The sequence below is a fragment of the Patiria miniata genome, unplaced genomic scaffold (assembly GCF_015706575.1).
Source record: "Patiria miniata isolate m_02_andy unplaced genomic scaffold, ASM1570657v1 HiC_scaffold_17, whole genome shotgun sequence".
Taxonomy (NCBI): Eukaryota; Metazoa; Echinodermata; class Asteroidea; order Valvatida; family Asterinidae; genus Patiria; species Patiria miniata.
The window spans coordinates 598,458-619,747 of NW_024037055.1; the positions used below are offsets into that span (position 1 = coordinate 598,458).

Genomic DNA, 21,290 nt, shown 5'->3' on the forward strand with positions numbered 1-21,290 from the left:
GGATAAATTAATACTGAAAAATAGATGCAAAATGAATTTTATGTAATTTCATTTTTTTGCTTCAAGAGGATAGTTTTACTGTACAAGTCAAAGTTTATGATTATTGGAGCACATGTGTTAATAAAAGGAGAATATATGCGCTTTTGATAATTTATATGCAAAAGGGGCATTATACATTTTTAATTATTAGTATTAATTATTATCTGAGCTACTTTTCATTAATAATTTGAATGTTTTTTGTTTTGTTTTTTTGTTATTTGGGTTAATTCAGCAACTCGGTCTCCATGGAGCAGTACATCTGTCTAATAGTGTGAGCTTGTGTGATAAAGCGAGGATAGAATCAGCCATCGGCAAGGCAAAGAAGGAGACGTGCACTGACCCTTGCCCATTCAGATTTGGTCAGTTGGTAGTGTGTAAGGTGTACCTTGGAAAAAGTCTTCCAGCCTTGGATGTCAACGTGAAGTGAGTAATGACTTAAACAAAGGAACATAATTTTTTTATTTTTCTTATCCATAAAGAAATGATAACAATAATAATAATTAGACGTGTAAAGGTACCACTAAGGAGACACGTTGTCGTAATTTCTTTGCACGATGGGAGACATCGGTCATTAGGGAGACATTTTCATGTCTCCCTAATGTCACAGCCCCCCTTTAGAGGCACAATTTGATTGTCGCAATTAGCTTATATTTGTTGCTCGTGGTCTAATTAGTAAGCATACCAAAATTCGTGGAAAAAGGAATATTGGGTTAGGGCACATTTAAGTTTAAAAAATTTTGTGCACAAGTCTATGGGGATGTCTCCCAAATGTCCAATCCAGAGTAAGGCCCAAAAAAAAAAGTCTCCGGTTTCTGGTATGCGCGCGCGTCGGCAAAATGAAAAAGTTTTTTTTTCAATGAAAGATGATGTCTCAAAACCGCTAAACTCACTGGTTTGACTGGAATCCTGCTGCTGCACAATTTTAACGTGTTTTTAGATTGGGTTATGGTCGAGAATAAGCTTTATGTGGCCTCTCTGGACTCCCATATATTTGCACTAAGTTTAGTCGGGCACCATTTGCAGTCATCAGCCGACATTTGAAGCAAAAAAGTCGGGTAAAAAAAAAAAAAAGCCGCGTAGCCGCACCACTTTTTGGGCAAGCTCCATACCAGAAACCGGAGACTTTTTTTTTTGGCCTAATATGGGAGACATCCCCATAGACTTGTGCACAAAATTTTTCAATCTTAAATGTGCCCTAACCCAATATTCCCATGTCCTTTTTCCACGAATTTCGGTATGTTTACTAATTAGACCACGAGCAACAAATATAACCTACCGTGATTTTCGGAATATAAGCCTCGGCTTATACGTTGATTTTGCCAAAAAAACCAAATCCACGTCCCACGAAAAGGTACCGACCGGTAACAAGTACGGTGAAAGCTGTCTTTGACGCTTGCTACCAGCTGTACATGATACTAGTGCAGCTGCTACCGCTGTTTCGGCCAGTGTGTAAAGCGACATGAAGTTGTGCGCAAGTGCCAGTTTTACATCCAGGTCAATTAAAATGCATAATTCATGAGGGGTGACCTGCGACAGAGGGACGATCTAAAACCTAAAATTATCGATAATAATTGACTTTTAAGGACTTTTCAATTTTCATGAGTTTGTTCATAAGAATATCTGTGAATGTAATAAACCCCCAAAACCAAAGAAATGCGTATAAGCTTAAAATTTAAACTCAAATACAGACGCTACGTTTCGGTGGTCATTGAGGAAAGGATAATTTTCATGACAAATTTGACTGTGAAGATGAGTTTTGCCAAACTTAAAAAATGGTTTGTATAAATAATCAGGTTGTGATCTCTCTGAATCATGCGTTTTCGTAAGAGCAAACCCAGCAAGTGATCAAAAAACTGTGTTTGAATATAAATTTTTTTTCAATCTCGGGGTCCAATACTGTTTTACATTTTACTTTTGCCGCATATTGGGCCCGAGATTTCCCCTCGGGTCCGAAATCTGGAACCGTGTATCCCCGAGCGTGTCCTTAAACAATATATGAGACTCAATTACGGGGTATCATACTAGACCGCAATGTCGCGTTGTGGAAAACTCTGTTCAAGATTGTTTGCGTCATATTAAGCACGCGCGCTTTAGCTTAAACATGACGTAAACAATATTGAAAATGACGGCAGCGCGTGGTGGGCTAGGCTATAATACTGGCACGTTTGCCTCAGAAAATATTACTTTTTTGCAGCTTTTTCGAGAACCGCTCGTCCAAACAACCTCAAACTTGACACTGCACAGTTGATCGGGTGGTCCTCAGTGTGGGAGTGTTTGACGATGGAAGATTTCTCGAAGTCTCCCTTCCTGCCATGGGCTTTGTGTTCCTTGAGTCTGGTGGGGAGGTCCCTGCCAGTCTCGCCGATATACACTTTGCCACATTGACATGGAATCTTGTACACCCCAGGTCTGCATTCTGGGTCACAGCGATCCTTGTGTGAAGTCAGCAGGTTCTGCATCTTTAGAGGTGATGTGTGGAAGACTGGAATTCCATGCTTTTGGAGGATGTGCTGGATGTGATGAGAAGTGGTGCCTAAGTAGGGGAGAGTGATGGAACTAGGGGCCCTAACTAGTTGGCTTGGGGTATAGGAGACCCTACGGCCGGGAATGGTTCTTGGGTCTTGCAACTTAACTTGGCTGGGCTGGTATCTGTTGCGCTGCAGTGCTGTGGTGATGTGATGGAGTTCTTGAGGTAGGTGTTCATCGTCGCAGATGTTGTACGCTCTGCGGACGAGGGCTTGGTTGACGGAGGACTTCATTCTTGGGTGGTGGAAAGAGTTGCTGTGCAGGTATCTGTCTGTGTGGGTGGGCTTGCGGTAGGCACAGAACCAACCCTCCGCCACCTCGACAAATCTGCGGCCGATGAGATCTGCCTGCAGATCAACGAAGCCCTCTGCAAACACAAGTCAGCAAAGCCCAACATCTCCAGTCAAGACCGGTCAGCCATCGCAACACTTCGCCAAGACAAGTCCGTCCGCATCCTTCGAGCTGATAAGGGGAACGCCACTATCCACATGGACAAGGCTGAGTATGACTGCAAGGTTGAGGTCATACTCTACTCACCTTGCTACCGTGAACTGCGGAAGGACCCCACGCCATCCATCGAGAGGAGACTGCAAAGCAAGCTCCTTTCTCTTCAGCATTCTGGCAACATCCCACAGCCTCTGTACAGACAGCTACGACCATCTAGCTTCAAGTGCCCCAGGTTCTTTGGACAGCCAAAGATCCACAAGAAGGATATCCCCCTGCGTCCAATTGTAGTTTCCAGAGGGGGTCCTACATACAACACAGCCAGGCATCTTGCAAAGATCCTCCACCCCTTGGTAGGAAACACCGAACACCACATCAAGAACTCCGACCAGTTTGCAGCATTCATCCAAGACCTCACCCTCCAGCCGGACGACATTATGGTCAGCTTTGATGTCGTCTCCCTCTTCACCAGCATTCCCACCTCAGACGCCTGCACCATCGCCAAGGACAGACTTCAAGCAGACACCACTCTCCAAGACCGCACCGACCTCACCCCTGACCAGCTTCAAGATCTGCTTCTCACATGTGTCAACTCATATAGCTTCAGATTGCGGGACAAATTCTTTGAACAGTCGGCTGGAACCTCCATGGGATCTCCTATGTCCCCGGTTCTGGCTGACTTGTTCATGGATGAATCTAAACAGACCGCCATCGCAACAGCAGATCACCAACCCAAGGTTTGGCTCCGGTAGGTGGACGACACCTTTGTCATCTGGCAACACGGGCAAGACAACCTCCAGCTCTTCTTGGAACACCTCAACGAGCTTCACAGCAGCATCCAGTTCACCATGGAACAGGAAAGAAATGGCAACATCTCATTTCTTGACGTTGAGGTGTCCAGAAAGCCAGACGGAAGTCTTACTCGCATATAATATTTATGAGGTGTTTTCCTCCTGATCGGATGCCTCTGCAAAGGTAGCCTTGTCATAACTTTTAAATATTTTTATGTCGCATGAGAATGCGAATCCGGTATAGCTGCAGATTTCTACCACACATATCTTAAGACAAGTGTTCCTTAACATAATGTCAACATTTTAGAAATGGGAAGGAAAAGACTCTTGACCACCGTTGTATAAAAATCAAGGACACCTATATGAGCGATCAAGGATGCCTAATTGCTGCATAATATGTAGCACATCCAGAGATAAATTCATGATTGTACATTTAACCTAGGCCCATGTAAATATTTCAGTCTCTTAATTTCCTCTGGACATATTGAAACAATATACATGTATATTTATTATTAGAAACTTTGATGATTATATGGCCTGTCAGTCAGTGAAGACGTCATACTTTGTAAAGACATATTACACTACCGGTACTTACACAGTGTTTGAAATAGACATTGCCCACTAACATTCCCGAATTGTCCTGTCGACGGTGGTGTGATTTATTCCGTGTATGATGCCTGTGAAAATAGACATGCGCAGAGTATGCAAATGGATGTGGACTCCCTATTATCGCAGTAGGTGGGAAGTGTTTTTTATATGATGATCTCAACTTTTGTATTCATAGTTAATGTTTGACCAAAACATCCCCTGATAGTCAGGTGGCATATGGTCGGAATCGTGACCGACTGGTCCAAAGCACCAAACTTGGCAGATAGATTCTTATAGCTATTCTTATAGCCCTAGAGAAGATATTTAGAAGGGGTGACACCTGAAATTCTTTTGGGAAGGGTGCCTAATTTGCATAAATCGTTTCTCCCTGCCGTGTAATATATTTATTCCCATATTTGGGTATATTTTAATTTTTTTATTTTTTTGAAAAGTGTATTTTGGTGATTCTACTTGCATATTCTTACTTCAATAACATTTTGTAAAACATATAAGTGACTGAATAATTAGGAGGACATAGTAAAGAACCAAAATTGCTACTATTTTACCCTAAAGTTACGCGCATTTACCTTTTCCTCAGATATCATCAACTAGTCTCGCCAAACGTGGGTATTGATGAGCTTCAAATTCACATAGTTACTTACTGGCATAGTTACCCTAACAAAAATAAGTGGGAAATCAAGTGAAAATTGATAACATTTTGATGTTTAGCCCAAAAGACCAAAAAAGGGGAGAAAATGTGGTGTCCGTAAATTGGGCTACTACGGGAAGGGTAACGTGGGGACTTGAACAAGTTCAACGAAATTCCCCTAAATAAGAGATTATTGTTGTTTACAATAATTTTGTCTACGCCAAAACGTTTTCTCAACAATAATTTTGGGAATTTCCTTGAACATGTTCCAGTGTTCCATGTTAGGCAACCCTTCACCTACTTGTTAGCCTAATTTATGGACACAACATTTAAAAAAAAATGCCTGGTGTAGTAGTTAAAAATCGCCACTTGAAGGGCTTGTGGCAAAAAAGAGAAAATTCCTATGCCGCGATAATAGGATTGCTGCGATGGTAGAGAGTCTGACTATATATGGTTTAAGTTCAAATATGGTTGTGCAACTTACGTTTGGTTTTGTGCTGGAGGGTCACATACTTCGAGCTCAACCACCAACCCCAATAACTGTGAGGCCCAAACCTTCCAATATCGTGGTGCTGCTGCTGTCGTCATTGTTCTTGTGAAAGTTATCTTCGTTGCTCTGTTGTTACATGCTTTCTATTTGTGTTTTCCCCTTCACTTAGGATAAGCAAGCAGCTCTATCCAAGTGCTGACTCAGTTTTCAAGCCTAAGAATTTCAGTCTTGAAGAGAACGAGCATCAGTGTGAATGTTCTGCCAGACAGTGTGAATGGTTCATCTTTGATCATGAACTTGTACTTCCAGAGTATGTCATTGACTTTGAGTACAAAACAAAGGTAAGTTTGAGACTACAACAATTTTTAAAAAATGCCTGGTGTAGTAGTTAAAAATCGCCACTTGAAGGGCTTGTGGCAAAACAGAGAAAATTCCTATGCCGCGATAATAGGATTGCTGCGATGGTAGAGAGTCTGACTATATATGGTTTAAGTTCAAATATGGTTGTGCAACTTACGTTTGGTTTTGTGCTGGAGGGTCACATACTTCGAATTAAAAGTCGAATTAAAACACTTTTTTAAGTGAAGATCTGTAACAAAGTTACCATAAGTTAATCATTAAAAAGTGACTTCATTACAGATCTGGGGGCATATTCATGAAACCTTACTAAGCCTAGTTGGTTACTAAAAAGGCATGTACATGTAGTTGTTTATTAAGCCTAGTTGGTAACTAATTGATATTCATGAAACATTACTAGCGTTAGTTAAATTCAAAGTTTCTTACTAAAGTTAATGTTGATCCAGGGCAACTGTAAGTCACTAGTTAGCAACTATATCATTTTTTGTTGTGTCAGACTTGGCTCTTTAGGTGGCTTTCCCCCTCCGGTTGCCTTCTTGGACTTAATTCTCATTCTTGACAGGCATTCTACTAATACCATAGTAGACTACTAGGCATTTTAGTATCCTACTAAGGCCTGGTTGGCTGCTAAGTTATTAAGGTTTCATGAATATGGCCCCTGGTATACACAGTAGGTATACTTTGAATAGTTTCTCTTCCAGCCCTCTACTCAACTGATGGCACAACAACAAAAAATATCCTCTTTGACAGGAAGACAGTGATCTCCACAAGGGCCTTGGGAGATCAGTGTGACACATTTGTTGTCTGGAATCAAAATATAAAAAGCCCCAGAAAAACGACCACCATGCATAGTTCTGCCCGACGCAAGAAGAGACAGACTTCTTCTCGGGGCACTGTCGTTCCTGCCACGCTGGGCTTGGTCAATAGTGGACAGGAACAAAGTAAATCCTCCCGGAGACCATACGACTTCAGTACGCCATTAGAACTGTACTTATCAAAGGGCTCGACCCACATTACCACTACCGCCCACGGCGGTAAGAAACAGTTTTCTCCTCGGGGCATTTACTGCTTTTTGAATCGGTGGTCTTTGGTCAATAGCGGATAGAAACAGGGACATCCCCTCTTCAGCGACCATACACCACTAGTGGCATATGTACGTATGTAAGCCTATTCTAATAGAAATACATACGTCTGTTTTTGCCACAGTGGTTTTCGACTCATAGAACAGCCGTCTGACTACGTCAAAAGGCAACGTCTGATCTGTGAGCAATCAACTCTATTTTAATTGCTTTCCTGTGTGCAGTGGTTGTGTCACAAAACACCATTCATAACGAAAGCGCACTGTGTTCTTAGTGCTTTCTTGCGGTGCCTCCAGCCGAGCACAGTGTATTCCTTGCTATCGCATCGCGTAGCAAACATGGGGAACAGTCCCCCGATAAAATGGAACCCACAGCGAAGAGCATGCCCACTGACACCGCTATGGGGAAACAACTAAAACAACTCGCGTCTGTCCGAAACCAAAGAAAGAGATCACGGATAGTACATGCACACCATCGGAACCTGCTAGCTTATTGACCATAGTACCACCAAATGGATCAAACCAGTCTTCCAAGGACACAAAGGGGAAATCCCGCGGTCCTGGCAGTAATTCCACGGCCACTGTTCTGCCGACGGACAATTTGCCTCTAACCCTACCGTCCTCGCACGGCATGGCATATAGCTCAGGTTTTGATCAGTGTTCTGGCGTTCCCCAAGTTGTACCCCAAAGAAAGATAAGAAACACGCTAAAAAGAAATATATGCACCGATACCCATCTTCATCATCCTCATCGGGCGACTCTTAAGACAGACATTCCTGTTGCTTACGAAAGAAAAAAGAGGTATCTGCCGATTTTTTCATGAAAGCCTTTCAGACTTTCAGTGACTCTATATCCAAACACCGGAATCAGGAGGACACACTTCCATGTCGAAGGTTCAAGATAATTCAGATATGCCTTCAACGTGAAATTCCTCAGGCATCTATTTCAATCCACCCGTCTTCACAGTTTTCTGACGAGACCAAGGACAGTGCTGAAAACTCGGAGTGAAGTGAAACAGACCCAAACTGTGAATCATCCTCGGACAGACCTTGTTCAGAATCCAATGATTTCCCCGACCCTGGGGACCTGTCTCATTTCGAGACCCAACTCCGTCTGTTACAGAGAGACATGGCCAGAGTATTGAAAATACCAACAGTGGATGAAACAAGTCAATCTGAAAGTAAATCTTTCAAGCGTAGTTCCGGCTCCCAAGCTTCAGCTCAGGACCCACTCTTTCCTCATTTGCCATTGGACATTGTGTGCATTGACCGCATGAAGAAACTCACGGTTGCAAAAATGTGGAGGCCCTTTCGTCCAAAGGAAATGAAATACTACCAGTTCCCCAAGGCAGAGTACGAGCATTGGTAGTATGAGCATTGGTAGTCCCACCAATTCATAAATCTCAAACCTCTCAACAAATTCATCTGTCCACGTCGGTTCCAGATGGAAACTGTAAGAGTTGCTCTAGATTCAATTCCAGTTCCATTCTGGGCAGCATCACTAGACCTCAAGGATGCCTACCTACACGTCCCAACCTACAGGCATAATTCCAAATACCTACAATTCAGGTACAAAAGGGACACGTACGAGTTCAACGCTCTCCCATTTGGTCTATCCACAGCCTCACGAGTGTTTACAAGGATATCACGAGTAGTAGCAGCAAGCTTACGAAAACGAAACATCCTAAACTTCATGTATCTGGACGACTGGCTAGTCTCAGTAATAGACATCCTAACTCGGCTTTGTTATCAACAAAACAAAGTCACACCCAACTCCAACAAAGCATCCAGTTTTTTTGGGTGCAAACTTAGACTTGTGCCAGGGCACAGCGACTCCAACTGAATCCTAAATCTTCGATGTTGTGTTCTCATGTTTCTCTCAAAGAATGTTGCCACAGCAAGAGCATGGCTCTTGGTGTTGGGACTGATGGCAAGTATGGTAGATCTTGTACCTTATTGCAGGCTCCGCATGCGCCCTCTCCAGCTCCACCTTCTGGCCCATGACAGACCAAAATGGGACCCAATCCATCTTCAAGTTCCGATCACCGTAGGTCTCCTTCCTCCCCTCCGTTGGTGGTCAGTTGCTCAGAACTTATAGACAGGCCCCACCTTTCCCCGTCCTCAGGCCCCCATAACCATTGCAGCTGATTCATCAAATATAGGATGGGGAGCAACTCTCTCCCCATGCCAGAACTTGGGGACCAAATTTTCAGAACCGACACATAAACATTCTGGATCTGCAAGCTGTATTCTATGGCCTACTTCATTTCCTGCTGACAATACAGGGATGCACAGTACTAATTCAAACAGACAACACGACCGTAGTGTCGTATATCAATCGTCAGGGTTGCACCCGATCACTCCAACTGTGTTACCTGACTTGGGACATCTTCCATTGGTGCATCCTGGAAGAAATACAACTATACGCTTCCCACATTCCGGGAAATCAGAAGAAGATCCCGGATGCCCTGTCCAGGGGTTTGATAATTCTAACAGAATGGACACTCAACAGAGAGATTGTCCGTCTGCTCTTCACCAATATCGACAGACCCCACACCAACCTCTTTGCAACAGCCATCAATGCTCAGCTCCCAGTATTTTTTCATACGACGTCCAGACCCCAAAGCATGGGCAGTGGACGCACTAGCAATAAAATGGAGCAGGATGTTCGCATACACTTTCCCACCAATATCTCTGCTTCCAAAGGTCCTAAACAAGTTAAAACAGGAGACATGCAGAGTGTTGTTAATAGCTCCATTCTGGCCTCGCCAACCCTGGTTTCCGAGGCTGACTGCTAGTTCGCACTCCGTGTATACTACATGAGAGAGCAGACTTAATATTCCAACCACAGTCCCTTTATCTTCATCCAGCCCCAGGGGACCTCCATCTAACTTGTTGGCCTCTTTGCAGCAATCATTCAAAGCAGCAGGCCTTTCTCAAGCCACTACCACTCTAGCAGCACACAGCCGCCGAGCCTCTACAAGAAAAATTTACGACTCGAGACTTCGGCATTATTTCAAATGGTGTGGACAGCAATCGGCTGATATTTGCTGTACCTTTATAATCGGGGTCTGACCGTAGCAACAGTCAAGAACTACCATTGTCCCCTTTCTGCTATCCACAATGGATTTAAAGATGGTTCTGTAATCTCGAACAACAAAGTGGTGACCAATCTCCTCAAAGGAATGTTTGTTGAGCGTCCCCCAATAAGAAATCTTATACCTTCTTGGGACCTCAAACAAGTCTTACAGTAATTAATGAAGCCCCCTCTTTGAGCCCCTGGGCCAGGCTTCATTGTACCACATGACCCTTTAACTAGTGTTTCTCCTGGCTGTAGCTGCCTCCCGCAGAAGGAGTGAATTTCAATCCCTTTCGGACACATCTGTTGCGAACCAGGAGGCATCCGACTTATTCCCTAAACAGCCTTCCTGACTAAAAACCAATCCATCGGTTTTACACCTCTGGATATTTTTGTACCAGAAATATGTACAATATCGGCTATCCCTACCGACAAAGTCTGGTGCCCGGTGCGGGCTCTTAAATGGTACATCAGCCAGACCAAGCCACTACGTGAGAGGACCTCACAACTGTTTATAACAACACATCCGCAAGATTTAAGCACTGGGCCTACATTCGGCAGAATACAACAATTTTAATACTTCTCGTGTTTGGGGTTCACGGTTTATTATACCGTCCCCTGTGTGCAAAAGTGTCAAGCTGGGGCGTGTGTATGCCGGTCTCCAAACTGTTCCCACGCCCATTATTTGCATAAATTTAGATATGCATTAATACTTCAAAGACCCATATTTAATTGATTAAAGACATTAAATATCATAGGTATTGGTGACAAAATTGAGGGTTATTACTATAAAAGTGATTTTTTTATCCTCAATACTGCGACTAGAAAGTACAAGAATCTTCCAATGAAATTTATTCTTTTTTTGCGAGTTAAGGATCGGAGAGTCACATCAGCTGACACCACCTGCCGTGTTTGGGGTTCACGGCTTAAAAGTCCCCTGTGCAACAAGGAATTGTTAACTCTGGCTCCTCTGGTGATTATTAATTATCAAAATACTGATGACTTAAGATCTACTGTTTGTTTTTATATACCCAACTTACCTGCAAAGAAATCATGCATGGCAATGATGGCATGTTGACGTGCATGCCTACATGTACGTTAACTACATGTACATGTTTGGCATATTTCTGCCTTTGTGGAATTTGGAATGGACGAATATTCGATCAAATGGAAGGTCGAATATTCGAATAGTCATTTATTCGAATTGACTCAGCCCTACTGTGGCAAATTACATTCAAACAAAAATGATTGTGTGCTGTGTGTATTTTATAAGTCTGAGAATAAAAGGCTCTTATCATAATACCTTCAGAACAAAATGACATCCGGCAAACCATTTTAACATTTTGTTTTTGTCAAAATCATAAGCAGGGTTTTGCCACAATACTGGGACCGTCACTCAATATTTCCCAGAAAAGACAAATATATGTATGCTCTTAATAAAGCATGTGCTACTTTGAAGGCTATTACTTTATAGGTCATGTATATTGGGTCAATTCCCCCCCCCCCCCCATCGCTGGCAAAAAAATAATTTGACGTAGAAATTCATTAACTGATGAAAAGACCATGGTCTTTTTGTCGTGCCAGAATCTGGGGCGCCATGCAACCCTCCCTATTTGGGGGCCCAATTTAACATACACTGGTGCATTCTTCTTTTCAAAACCCTGTTAAACAATTGTACTTTGAACTAAATAGGTATCTAGCCAGACATGGAAACAACATTTCTTACAATAATTTGCTTTTGTTTGCATAGGTATTTTAGGCCTTTTTAAAGGGAAAATACAACATTTGCAAACATCGAAAAACAGAACTACCAAATTTTTACGAAATACCTTACTAGGAAGTTGGTAAATGACAGTCTGAAGCATCCTGTAAAATTATGGCACCTGGTGTGAAGTCATTTTGAAGAAAAGTGGTATTTTTGTACAAATTTCCAACGATGGTCGGCCGACCACCATTGGAAAAACCTAACTATTTTTCAACTGCTGCTCCGAATTTAAATTTATTTCAGTCCAAATGTTGTGTGCTGTTGGTTACATGTTCATGAACAGTTGCAGGCCAGCTAGGCTGGTTCCCATATCTTACAATTTTCTGGCATCTATCAATTTATCCATTTTATCTTTAGTGGAGTCAGGGAGCCAGACTACTTGAACATTTTTGTTATTCTTGGTTTTTCCAGCATTTTCAAAAACAAAAACCTCAAACATGTCAGTGTAACAATATTTGATCTATTATCCTAACCCCTCAAATAGTTCATTTCTGAAACTTACAGCAAAAGCCAATGATGTACATTCCCTTTAAGCAACAGAACACTTTATGCTTAAGCCAGCCTTAATTTTGACTAGACCATCATGACTTAAGCCAACATTTGACTGAGAGGAAAATTGAGTGAAGACTTCATATTCTGAGTAATAAATTAAAGAAGGAAAAGAAATTCAAAGCAATCATCAGTGATAGCATGTTCTGCATTGTACTGATCACTTGTTTGATCTTTAAATGGCAAATATATTACACCTGAAAATAAACCACCTAATGCTGCTAGGTGCACACTGGTAACCTATTTATATTTGTCATTAGGAGGTACCACCTTCTCCATTTATTGATGTGAGTGATAACCAGGCAGTGGAGCGAAAACCGATCGAGCAAAGTTTTGACCTAGATGTATTGAGGTTGGACCCCGTAGTTAAACCCAGACCGAGGTAAGTTTTGTAGACCAAACACTCAAATAAACAATTTTTTTTAAAAATGTACGTAAGGACCCCCTATTTCCCCATCTTTTCCCTACTCTTACACCCCTCTGTCCCTTACCTGTCCTGTTCCGCTAAAAAAACTGTATTATGAATAAAGCATCACCTCCGATACCTATAAATGCATTCCCATTGTGAATGTATGTGCAAAAGACCATTGCGTCACCCACTGCAAGTTCTGTAAAACTACAAAATACAGTGTATGCTCCTCTTATCCACTATACTGCGCTTGGTGCACAGGTAAGTTATTTAGCGCCATAGCAATTGTATCAGTACCTATAAGACCGTATTTCCGACACATTCCACAACATGGAGTCATCCAACACGAAAGACCTTCAGAAAGACCAATTAGTCTGGGGGTTGATCACAGAAGCGTAAATTAGGGTCCGCACAAAATGTTTTTGCATTTTCTTGTCATTTGGACCTTGTAGATCAATATGTAATATGATATACCATTTTTTTTATTGAGTACCCCTATTCGAGTATGAGTATCTTGTTTTATCAATTACCGTTATTCGAGTACGAATACTTTGATGATCGAGTACCATTTTAACATGTGCGAATACGAGTACTTTGCTGCTTGGGTACGAGTACCGTCATATCGAGTACGAGTACTTTGACATTCAAGTATGAGTACGAGTACGAGAATTCCACAAAAAGTACTCGAGAGTACTGAGTACGAGTCCGAGTACGAGTACCGAGTACGAGTACTACAACACTAAGTATGCTTACATATAGTCTTACATAACCAATACAATGCTGAAATCTGGTCGTGCTTGGTATAAATGCTAAACGCCACCCAGGCACCATACATTCATTCATTTGGATAGCATGCAGATGACACGACGTGTTTAGTCTCAAGGCATTGAGGACTGTTATGATAATTCCGTATGCGTGAAACAGTGGAATTATAGTGTGCCGGGGAACTGTCTCTCATACCGTGCTGATACTAGCCCCATGGATATATCGGGTGATCGCCTAAAACTTTGCCAGGAAGATATCAAAGACCATGCTGATGCACTAAAGGAATATGAAGATTGCATGTATGAGTATAAAGGTAAGAAATACCATTTTGTCCAGTAGAAATAACAGCTAGTAAATTACAATTTAAATTTGTTATATTTTTTACTAACCGAAATATTGAGCACTAAAACCTCAAAAGTAAGAATATAATGTAAGATACATTAAGCTTTGTTCTTTAACTTGCTGTCTGATATTTGCCCTTTGCACGCTTCCGCCATAAGCATGCAGAGCCTCGATCTGGCAACTTTACACAGTAGATATAGCCGGTTCAGTGATTCCCATGTCGGGGTTCAGTGATTACCATGTATACACGGGAATCACTGAATCACTGTGTAAAGTTGCCAGATCGAGGCTCTGCATGCTTATGGCGGAGCGTGCAAAGAGCGAATAGTTTATTCAGACATTGTTTTGCACGAAAACTATTTCGATTTGAAAATGTCTGTGTCGTCTTTGCAATTGTCAAAGCTGGCATTTTCCCTTTTACAGTTTGATAAGATTGAAGTACACATGAATATGAACTTATGCTTCCGTCTTATTGTTTGACCCCAAAAACTAATTTTCCGATTTTGTTTTCTTCATATTCTGGCTACAGACTTGCGGATAAAATCACAAGGAGGATCAAAACTACAGGGTGAGTCAAAAAATCGGAACCCAAACCCCCAAAAATATATTTCATATTTAAAGAAATGTGTAGCACCAAAACCAATAATGACTGGAAAGCCAATTTCATAAGCTACTTTTAGATGACAAAAATTACTGAAATTGGTCAACCCGTTCAAAGAATATCACCATTTAAACACAATGACCCTAAAACCTGTCTCGTCAAAAAAATGCGATTTCACCAATCGTCGTCACAGTTGTCTTCAAACATCAAAAGTGATAAAATCTCAGTTTAAATGTAAACGATATTTTAAAAAGTCCTTTTGAAGGCCCGTCTTTTAAAAAAAGTAGATTTTATAAATCATATTGTTTGCCTAACCAGGGTTGTTAATAAAGATATTGTGTACTACAGTTGGTGACAGTTGTTGAAACAAGTATTCTGTGTCATTTTCTTTGTTGTTCCAAACAGTCAAAATGCACAATAAATTGCTTTTTTTTTTGGACGAGACAGGTTTTAGGGTTATTGCATTTAAATGGTGATATCCTTTGAACGGATTGAGCAGTTTCAGTAATTTTTTTTCATCTAAAATTAGCTTATGAAATTGGCTTTCCAGTCATTATTATTGTTGGTGCTACATATTTGTTTAAATATAAAATATATTTTTGGGGGTTTGAGTTCCGCTTTTTTTGACTCACTCTGTATCGGGCAGTCTCCAGTCAAACTACCCATCATTGGACAAGCAAGGACCAACTAAAACCACTAAAAATTGCAAGATTTTGGTGCATTTTTAAAACAAAACGGCAACAAAAATTGTCTAGGCCAGATTTACATTTTGCGAACTTGTGATTGCCCTACAACTTTTCTTGGACAACATGGAAAGGACGTACCCATTTCTTCAGGATGTTGAGTTCTTGACAATCAAACATTTCTAGGACTGCCGTGATAGGCATTGAAACCCCGATATTATTTGTACCGCAAACCTTGTAAAAAACTTTGCTTTAACTGTGAAACATTTATATTGTTGAAACATTTATATTGTTTACATGTATAACCATGCGCAAACATTCGGTATCAGAAAAAAAACGGTTCTTAACTTTCACCCAAACACTGTACGAAATTGTATAAACAAATGCATACAATTCTATTTGAGAAATAGTGTAGCATTAGAAACAAAATCATGCGAATGATGTATAAATCCATTTAAGAAATGATGTAGCATTCTGTATAAGAAAAAAATGGTTTTGACTTATGTAAGCATTGTACGAAAATGCATAATATAAAAAAAAATGCATATGAGTTCATTTTAGAAACGGTGTAGTAAAGTTGCAACTTTGCAAAAGTACTTGTGTAACTTTTGGTGTTACTTTATTTCCCGCTCCATTATTTTGTAGGAATAAGGTGATGAAGGCTTAATAACCTTCCAAAAGAATGGAGAGGTATCCCCTCAAACACTCCATTCGTACCAAATAATGAAGCGCTAGGGTGATGTCACAGGTGGAGTTTAAGTGGAGTTTAATAAGTAATGCAGTACCCGCTGCTATGTACATCAGATTCGAACCAGCCAACCGATCCCGTTAGCTCGGTGGTCGAGTGGTAAGACATCTGCACTAGAAAGCAGGAGGTGGTGGGTTCGAGTCCCAACCGAGTGATTTTTTCCAACTTTCACTCGGAAGGTAACACACCGAGTATACAGTGTTCATACGTAGGTGAGGGGCAAAACCAAATTTGATTTTCATCACCCTGACGCAAAAAAATTCCATCTTATAACTGTGTGAGAAAGGAATTAAATCACTGAGATGTAACCTTTGATATCCTGCTGTGCTAGACATGAGTCTGAGCAGTTGACGTTGCAGTTCTGATTGCGTGAAGCTAGCATGCTGACAGGTTCCATTCACACAGTGCGCACAATGAACGCATGCAACATCACTGGTCTCCATGTTAAAATGACATGTGTTTTTATAGACCAGACACTTGGCCGTTCTAGGCCGATGAAATAACATAAAAAACTAATTTTTTTTTGACAAATGTATGATGATAATGTTAATTAAGGTCAATAATTGAAATCCCTCACAAAAATTTGCTAGATATGTTTAAGTTGTAATGGAAAATTTGCACATTTCAGTATCTATGTTTCTTAAAAATCGCAACTCTAAAATCATGTACCCGTAGGTGTAAACTTACAAGCACACATTAAAAATCTCAACCTAATCCTTTCAAAATTCACTTAACAAAATGTTAAACACGCTGTTCTTTTCTTAAATTTAACAACAATTTTGATTATGTTTATCTCCATCCTAATTGCAGTTTTTGTTATACTTTTTCCTTATTAGGCTTGTTTCGCTATCTGAAGATGTTATTCTGCAAATTAGTGGTGTAACTTCACTCACCTTAGTCTCGGTGCTTAATCTCCATGGCAATGGATTAACTAAACTGAGATGCATATCGTCACTTACATCCCTGCAGAAGTTGATCATCAGTTTCAATGAGTTGTCAAAGCTGGAGGATCTGGCGTATCTGGTAGGATTTTAAGTTTACAATGCATTTAATAAAGCTATAGTCCATCATTTGCAGCCATCTGAAAAGTAACTGGCGTAATTACTGTTGAAAAACAAACTTGGTTGAAAGATAGTAAGGGAACTAAACTCCCTGTGAAATTATTCTTTCTGGGAAGCTGTCATTTTGAAGTAATCAACGAAAGAAGGCATTTCCAACGGTGATTCTTAAGAAGCACCGTAGGAAAATTAAATTAGTAGTTCGTTTTGTTATTCAGCGCAGCGCGCACAAGTATTGGAACGACGCACACGCGCGCGCGGTTGTTATAATTCGTCGGATCAGTGCGCGACGCCGCGTAAAGCTGCAATTCAAAACAATTCAAAACATGATTCAGTAACTTTTGATTTGAAATTGAGATCTTAGAATGCTGTTTATCTCGGAATGTACAGCTGAAGCTTAGCTGAAACTTCATCAGGTTAGTTGCTCAGTATCCTTCATTAGATTTTGAACTCTTTTGCTGCTTCAAACGAACAAAATGCACAAATTACAAATGATGGACTGTAGCTTTAAGAGACCTCACATAATGTAACAGGCTCCTTTTCAAAAGGAATAGGTAATTCCTATTGACACTGAGCCTGTTATATTATATGAGGTAACAAAAAAAGATTAAAAAAATGAATGTTTTCCAGCTGATCTTTTGCTGAAATACCCAGGAGAGTGGTCCCTTTTAACGGACATTGCTCACTTACTCGCTCACTGTTGCACCTAACCATCAACTTCCCCAGTCAAGTGTAAGAGTCCAGCAGCCACTGCCTGTGATGAAACTGGACGTCAGCATCAAGGGCTGGGCAGGAGCCAAGGATAGATGATGTCATATGTGGAAGAAGAGAGAGTGAGTCCTACGCAGATTCTCAGTCACAATACTCTGGAGCATAATTATTCAATATGGTGTTGCCCATGCTCCACCCTTTAGCCGATTTCCGTAGTTCAAATGCTGCACAACAACTGCCGCCTAATGTCAACTACCAAAACAGATTAGAGTATCTAATTATCCTTTGTAACATATGTCCAGCTGTGAGGAAAACATCTCAAAAGACCTGTCTGCTAAGGTACATCTTTTTTATGTAAAATCATATGGAACTCAGTCTGTTCGAACTCAAGAATGTAGATCTGGAGGCACCAAGATTTGAAGGCTCCATACTTCAGCTTGTTGTACAGGTAAATTGGTAAAAGGGTCACACTTGAAAGGGGTGGCTGCCCCCGAACTTTCTATTTACAGCAGAGTAGTAGGGAGTATTAAACCCATTCCCTTTGCATGGATCTACAGCACAGAGGATGCGTCCTTTACATTTTGACTGCCATTTTATTCGCGCTCTCAGCATCTTATAAACATTTACTTCATTTTCACAAAAAATTCACTCAGCGAAAGAGAATTACGCTTAAAGGTATAGCGTCCATCTTTTGTAATGTGTGCATTATGTTGGTTTGAAGCAACAAAAGTGATCAAAATCTAAAGAAGGGTGGTGAACAACTAACTTGATGAAGTTTTCAGCTCAGTGTATGCTGCACATTCCGAGAAAAACAGCATTCTAGGATCTTGATTTCAAATCAAAATTTGCTGAGTCATGTATTGAATTGGGCCTGAATTCAGCGTCCAAGACACGTTCTCACGATTGCAGCTACGCGATGTCGCACACTGAACAAACGAGCCATAGCAACCGCGCGCGTGTGTGTCGTGTCAACACTTGCGCGTGCTTTGCTGAATTAAAAATGAACTACTACCGTAATTTTCGAATATAAGCTTATACGTTGAATTTGCTCATGAAAATGTTTACTGCGGCTTATACGCAGGGTGGCTTATACACCAGGCCTTGAAGAATAAAAATGAGATTCAAATGTGTATTTAATGTACTGGTATAAGAAAAGATCTTTTGCTGAAATGAATTATCAATTAAGAAAGTCATTAACAAACCGAAAGCACGCCCCATGAAAATATACCGAGCGGTAAAAAGTACAGCAGGCCGGCCAACCATGCGTGAGTGAAAGCTGTCTTCCACAACCAGCTGTACTTGATACTGCTGCATGCCATGCTGCATGCATTCCCCATGGACCACACCATTTGTGGTAATAAAGGGGTGTACTCTCTTGAGAACAATAATTACCAATATTTTAGCTGTTTAAAAAGAGAAAAATGACAACTTATACTTTTTATAGTGTTCAAAACATTTCTTTATTCGATAATCAGTTGTTTAACGTCACAATATAATTTTTTTCTTGAAATGTATTCAAGAAAACGATGTTAAACTCAAAACAGGGGCTAAATCACCCCTCCCGAAAGTAATGGATTCGTCCATAAAAATGTCAGCATCATGTTGACTGTTTTTGAAGGAAGTTACGATTGAAACTTGAGATTTTGACGTTACTACTTGGTAGTAATCACAACAATTTGATAAGTTTTGTTGTAAAAACGGACCTTTTTATTCTTAGGACGAAACAAATCAACATCTGTTGCCATAAAGCAAGATTTGTAGCGCTCCAGTCAGACGACACATGGTTGGGTTGCATACCCTTTCAATTAAGTGCTGCGGGAAAATGCTGTCATTCGCCGGTGCAGGCTGCCGGGCCCGTGCACTAATTTTTAGGCCGGGAACCGGAGGGGCCAGCTGACAGAAATTCCCGGTGTTTATTTCTCATCATCAATTTCCATATTTGTTTGTAAGACATATCGACTGTAAATGATTTTATATAACTTTTGTGGCCCTTTTTGTAGCTTTTGTAGTGTAAATGGAAATGGATCAGAGCATTTTGACTAGAATTTGGAGGTCTTACAACATTGAAATCGCTGCGGTCGGTGCGGCTTATACGCCGGTGCGGCTTATAGTCCGGTGCGGCTTATACGCCAACTTAAAATCTTAATTTGCAGGTTTTTGCATGCTGCGGCTTATACGCCGCGCGGCTTATATTCCGAAAATTACGGTAATGAAAATTGCCAAGAATGCATCTTTAGACACATCATTGGAAATGGCCTTCTTTTATTGTTAATGTTGAGTACAGAATGCTAGCAACGTCAATGAAACTTTAAAATGAAAAGAAAACCTTCAGGGAAAAGGTATGGACATTTGCCCCTATTGAAAGATCGAATGAAAAATACCCTGGCAAGCATAATCAACTTTGCCACCATTGTCATGGCCGAGGTTATTGCTTTCGGGTCAAAGCTTCATCATGGCGGAAATATCATAGACATGTCATGATTTTAGATACATTAGACTCTGTACTGCCTGCAGAGTTAGAAAACACCTCTTCTGGATATTTTACTCCGTTTGTGCTAGACTTTCGAAATACCGCGCTTAGCTGCAGCAAAACTAGAAACGAACAAAACGAAGGAGATATTTGTAGAGCAAGCATAATTTGTATAGCGCAGCGGCGCAATTTCAACGTCGTAGAACACTGCTGACTGGAACACATTTTACCCGGGAGTAGGGGGTACTGAAGCATATTCCAGCACCCCAATCCAAAAAGTTGGGGGTGCTGCAGCACCCACAAGACCCCCCGTTCCCGCGGACTTGGGTTGTTGGGGTGTTTGTTTGTTATTTTTGGTTGTTTTGTTTATTACATTTTTTTCAGTGTATACATCTGCTTAGATGCGAAAAGATTTATCCGGCTCTTTTAATCCTGTGGAAACCCTTTCAGCCAGGGGTTTTCATCCAAAATAGTAGGATGGCTGACAATTGTTATGGTATCAGCAGAAATAAATGGTGCTCATTTTAAAGTAGACTCTGCATAGGCAAAGACAACTTTTGTACGGACTTTCTACACCATAGCCAGTGGCTAATATGCATTTCTATGAATGAAGATATGAGCCATGTTTTTCTTCAATGGGTGGTGCAAACTGCATTATCGGGGACATTGCTACAAAGTCAGACTGTCCTCCTCAGTCTGATGTGATTACAATTATAAGACATGTGAGTACCGGTACCTTTATATAAGTGGAAAACATTTATTTACAATGGGAGACTTTTGAGACGTTTGGTGGTAGCAAACACACCTGTCCTTTTCAATTGTTTGCGTCGTGTTTAAGCTAATATAATATGTTCATGGGCGTCACTAGGCCATTTTTAATAGTTTGGGGGGGGGGGGGGTGCCATCATGAAATTTGCTGACGAACCGTCACACAAAATGAGTGCAGTTGATAATTTCTGCCCAAAATGATCCCTTTAACTCTATTTCTAATTTCCCTCACAAATGTATGAATGATTAATTATGTTGATTACTGTCAATGCATTTCATTTTTCAGTGAGAACTCCAAAAATGTATCGTCAAAATTTTACCCTATCATATTGAAAAGTTGTGTATTTTAGACCCGTTTTCGCGTTTTCGTTGTTGCAAGCC

At 40.8% G+C, this 21,290-nt stretch overlaps 1 protein-coding gene and 1 pseudogene across 1 annotated transcript in view; both read left to right on the forward strand.

The window, feature by feature from the left end:
- Positions 1-21,290, forward strand: part of LOC119723310 (leucine-rich repeat-containing protein 9-like) — a 165,845-nt gene that overhangs the window by 22,315 nt on the left and 122,240 nt on the right. The window contains exons 6-9 of the mRNA XM_038193864.1: positions 272-462; positions 5,697-5,868; positions 12,615-12,736; positions 16,739-16,925. Of these exons, the coding sequence (XP_038049792.1) occupies positions 272-462; positions 5,697-5,868; positions 12,615-12,736; positions 16,739-16,925 (672 nt within the window). The remainder of the gene's footprint in view (positions 1-271; positions 463-5,696; positions 5,869-12,614; positions 12,737-16,738; positions 16,926-21,290) is intronic.
- On the forward strand, positions 2,427-4,093 carry LOC119723311 (annotated as a pseudogene).